The sequence below is a fragment of the Nematolebias whitei genome, chromosome 1 (assembly GCF_014905685.2).
Source record: "Nematolebias whitei isolate Nwh7 chromosome 1, NemWhi1, whole genome shotgun sequence".
In the NCBI taxonomy this organism is placed as follows: Eukaryota; Metazoa; Chordata; class Actinopteri; order Cyprinodontiformes; family Rivulidae; genus Nematolebias; species Nematolebias whitei.
In genome coordinates this window covers 28,711,196-28,715,413 of record NC_056498.1, presented here as the reverse complement: position 1 = coordinate 28,715,413, position 4,218 = coordinate 28,711,196, and the positions used below count along the sequence as shown (strand labels likewise).

General features: G+C 39.2%; 2 protein-coding genes across 6 annotated transcripts in view; one reads left to right on the top strand and one right to left on the bottom strand.

Moving 5' to 3' along the window:
* Positions 1-4,218, bottom strand: part of gps2 (G protein pathway suppressor 2) — an 831,114-nt gene that overhangs the window by 660,099 nt on the left and 166,797 nt on the right. The window lies entirely within an intron of this gene.
* Positions 1-4,218, top strand: part of LOC119409202 (oxysterol-binding protein 1) — a 33,203-nt gene that overhangs the window by 6,740 nt on the left and 22,245 nt on the right. For both annotated transcript variants that reach the window (XM_037676053.1, XM_037676047.1), the window contains exons 6-9: positions 64-247; positions 1,386-1,503; positions 2,865-2,922; positions 3,011-3,175. In XM_037676053.1, coding sequence (XP_037531981.1) covers positions 64-247; positions 1,386-1,503; positions 2,865-2,922; positions 3,011-3,175 — 525 coding nt within the window. The remainder of the gene's footprint in view (positions 1-63; positions 248-1,385; positions 1,504-2,864; positions 2,923-3,010; positions 3,176-4,218) is intronic.

Sequence of the window (4,218 nt, the reverse complement as noted above, 5' to 3'; positions counted from 1 at the left end):
CCCCCCCCCCTGCTGGCGCCTTTCTGTCCGCGGTGGTCCTACGAATGTTCCGTGTGTTCCCAGGCCTGCAGGGACTTCCTCGCCCTGGCGCAGGCTCACAGTAAGCGATGGCAGAAGGCGCTGCAGGCGGAGCGGGAGCAGAGGGTGCGACTGGAGGAGGCCTTGGAGCAGCTAGCTAAACAGCACAATCACCTGGAGCGAGCGTTCAGAGGGGCGGCGCAGGCTAACGCCTCTGTGGACAGCAAGGGTACGTGACCGCAATAGTTTTGATCAACTCCCGTCTCTGTTATTAATATCTTTTTCCACCTCTTTATTTTTACGGATTCTAAATGGATCGATTATACCGATGTAATTGATCAAGGAGTGAGGCTTTTTTTGTTTTAGTGGACCGTCACAACATGACACCTTTCTGCTTCAAACAGTTGCTACGCTTTACCGAGCGCCTCTAATTTAAATACCAGGGCGAGGGCGGTGTAGGTCGTCCTCTTTTGATTGACACCCCATTTGACCAATCGGGTCCATCTATGGTCTCTCTAAAGCCAACGATTTAGACCGAGTGTCGTGTTCTGACTGGGGACACCCACACTCTTGCGTTCAGAACTGACCAATCAGAACTGACCAATCAGCTCTGATGCCCGTTCTGACGCCCGTTCTGACGCCGTCACGCGGATACATAGTGTTTACGGGCGAAATCTAAAATGGAAGTAGGAAACAAATTCTAGAATTGATTTTTAGCCTGCGCCAGCGCTCGTGCCCCTTTTTATTTTTTATTTTTTAGGCAAAAAATACTTTGTTTTGCCGTTTATTTTTTACAACAAAAAAAAGTGTCAGAACGTGCTGTAAACAGGAAATATAGCTCTGAACGAGGTGGCTGATTGTTTTTCTGACGAGGAAATGGATGAAAAAAAGGTGAGCATTTTATATTTGTTTTATTGCATTGAATCATAAATGCAATAAAATAGAATCCAAACCCAGACCCCCCCCCCACACCCAATTTTATTGATTTATTTAATTTATTGTTTTAATGAACTCATTGGTGGGCCAGACTGAAGTCACCCGCAGACCAGAAGTGGCCCACAGACCGCCAGTTGAATAGCCCTGCACTAAGATATACACTAAACACTAATAATGTAAACTGTTCGGGCTGCTGTTGTTGCACCGTATTGTTTTACATAATTAGTGTTTTTCTATAAAGATGAAGTCTCGCTTTAACCTTAGATGGCAAAACATTAACACGATGTGAGGACAGAGCACCGTCACTCCAAATTCCCAACTATTTTTCAACTGTTGCCTCTTCTATAATGTCACCAGGTGGTGAAGTCCACCGAGGTGGGTATGGTTCCTCCTCCATGACTGAACTGCATAAATTTAGTTTTCTTTTTCAGGTGCTGTGGGGCCGGGGAAAGGCGAAGGCAGCGACGAGGAAGACGAAAACGAGTTTTTTGACGCCATGGAGGAGGCTCCTGAATTCATCACTGTACCCGCTGACCCGCAGTTCCACAAGTCAGTGTTGTCGTCTTTCAGCCCCTGTTTATCTTTGAACTCGCTGTTTTTAGGACTCCTTGTTTGCTAAAGTCACATGGGTTTCCTTTGATCTGTCTAGGTTTAGGATCTGAGCAGTCGATCTACTTGTGTGAATGTTTATGAAGCATTCACTCTATTGTGGTCCATTTTAATTCTTCTTCCACAATTTTTGTGCTATTTCAGCAAAACATAAATCAAAACTTTCAGCTCTTTTAGGACAATCCTTCTACAAGTTTTGGTATTTGTACAGCTTTAGCTTTTTGAAATATTTAGCCTTTTCTGCCACTTTATTTACTCATAGAAAATTAACTGAGCTCATTTTACATCCTTCATATCTTTAGATGTGTTTACAACCTTTTACTGCTCCTTTCGCTTTTTGTTCTGGTTCAGCTTCGTTCAGCTAATTTCAGCTGCTTTTTATCTGTTTTGTGCTCCTTTCAGATTCTTTCTGCTAACTACAACATTTTTGTGCTTCTTCTAACTTCTTTCTGCTAATTTCAGCTTGTTATGCTCCTTTCAGCTTTTTTCTGCTAGTTTCAACTTTTTCTGCTATTTCAGCTACTATTGAGCTGTTTTTATGCTCATTTTAGCTTTTCCAACTACTTCCTTATTTTTGGCACTCATTTCAAAAATTTTCAGCCTAATTCAGCAAAATTCCACTTCTGGTAATTTAAGCTTCTTTCAGCTTTTTTAAGCTAGTTTTCAGCAGTTTTTTTGTTGCTAATTTCAGCTTTTTTCAGTTACTTTCCACTTCTTTCGTCTCATTTCTTTTTCTTTCAGCCTTATTGGGCAAACATGTTCTTTCTGCTTTCTTCTGCTAATTTAAGCTTGTTCTACCTTTTCAGCTCCATTTGAGCATTTTTAGCTAATTTCCGCTGTTTTCGCTTAAATTCAAGTTTTTCATGTTAATTTCTGCGTCTTTCAGCCTAATTAACTTATGTCTGCTAATTTAGCTCCTTGCAGCTTTTTTCTGCTCTTTCAGCTTCTATTTAGCTCTTTTGATGCTAATTTTAGCTTTTTCAGCTAAATCCACATTTTTTGCGCTCATTTTAGTTCTTTCCACATTCTTCTAGTAGTTTAAGCTTTTTTGTGCCTTTTCAGCTACTTTTCAGCTATTTCAGCTAATTTACTCATTTTTGTGCACATTTCTTCCTATCTAAACCTAATTCAGTGTTCTTTCTGCTTTCTTCTGCTAATTTAGGCTTGTTCTTCCATTTCAGCTACATTTCAGAATGTTTTCTTTGCTAATTTCAGCTGCTTTCAGCAAGTTCAATAAGCATTCACACTGCATTTTTGCAGGAAATGTAATTTCTCTAGTTTTAATTCTGAATCTCTTTCAGAAGATCGAGCAGCAACGCCAGCGGTCTCAACAGTGAAATGTGCGCCGATGATCAGTCTGTACGTCCCGTCGATGAATAGCGTTTAATTAAAATGTTGTTTCTCGTCTTTATGTGCTGTTACGCTGATAGAAGGCTTTTCTTTTTAGCTCAACGAGGAGCCTCTGGCGATGAACCAGGAGTCCCCCTCTCAGGACTTGGTGCCCCTAAAAAAGAGGCGAGTGCGCATCCCGGACAAACCGAACTACTCCCTCAACCTGTGGAGCATCATGAAGAACTGCATCGGCAAAGACCTGTCCAAGATCCCGATGCCTGTGAGTATTTAAAGCTGAGGACAAAGGGAGCAGCTGAAACCATCTTTTCTTATCACAACAACACTCCACTTCTGGTAATTTAAACTTCTTTCTACATTTTCAGCAGATTTTCAGCTGTGTTTTGCTGCCGTAATTTCCTTTTTTTTTCTCCTGATAATTTCAAGTTTTTGTGCTCATTTCTGCTTCTTTCAGTATAATTGAGCAAACGTGTTCTTTCTGCTTTATTATGCTCATTTAAGCTTGTTCTACCATTTCAGCTGCCTTTTTAGCTAGTTTTAGCAGTTTTCAGATAAACTCCATCTTTTTGTGGTAATTTCTGCTGCTACAGTCTTAACTTCTTTTACTAATTACATTATATATATATATATATATATAGTTATCACTAGTTTCAGCTTTTTCTGCTATTTCATCTACTATTTAGCTGTTTTTATGCTAATTTTAGCCCTTTCTGCTAATTCCACATTTTTTTGAGCTCGTTTCAGTTCCATTTGCTTCCTTCTGGTAGTTTAAGCTTCTTTGCCTTTTCATTTACTTTTCAGCTATTTTTTGATAATATCAGCTTTTTTTTATTTTTTTAGCTAATTTCCTACTTTTTGTGCGAATATCTTATTTAAACCCAATTCAGCAAATATGTGCTCTTTCTTCTGCCAACTCTGGCTTGTTCTTCCATTTCAGCTGTTTTTCAGCAAATAAAGGTTGAATGAAAAAAATAATATTTTGCAATAAGCATTCACACTGCATTGTTGCAGGAAATGCAATTTCTCTAGTTTTATTAACCTTTCAGTAATAGTTGCAAGCGTTGAGCTTCTCCAGTTCAGGGTTGTTTTCATATTTCAAACTGCCTCCGTTAGATGAAGGTGATGAGGTCATTAATTTTGTTACATCTGGACTAAAAAAGCCTAAATAAGCAGAGACCTGTTAATTTACTGAATTATCTTCCTACATTTGTACAGTCTTTGTGCTGTGTGAAGTAACTTTTGTAATATTTTAAGTAAGTGTGGAAAATAAATAATTGTTCTAAACTTAAAAAACTCTTAAAAGAA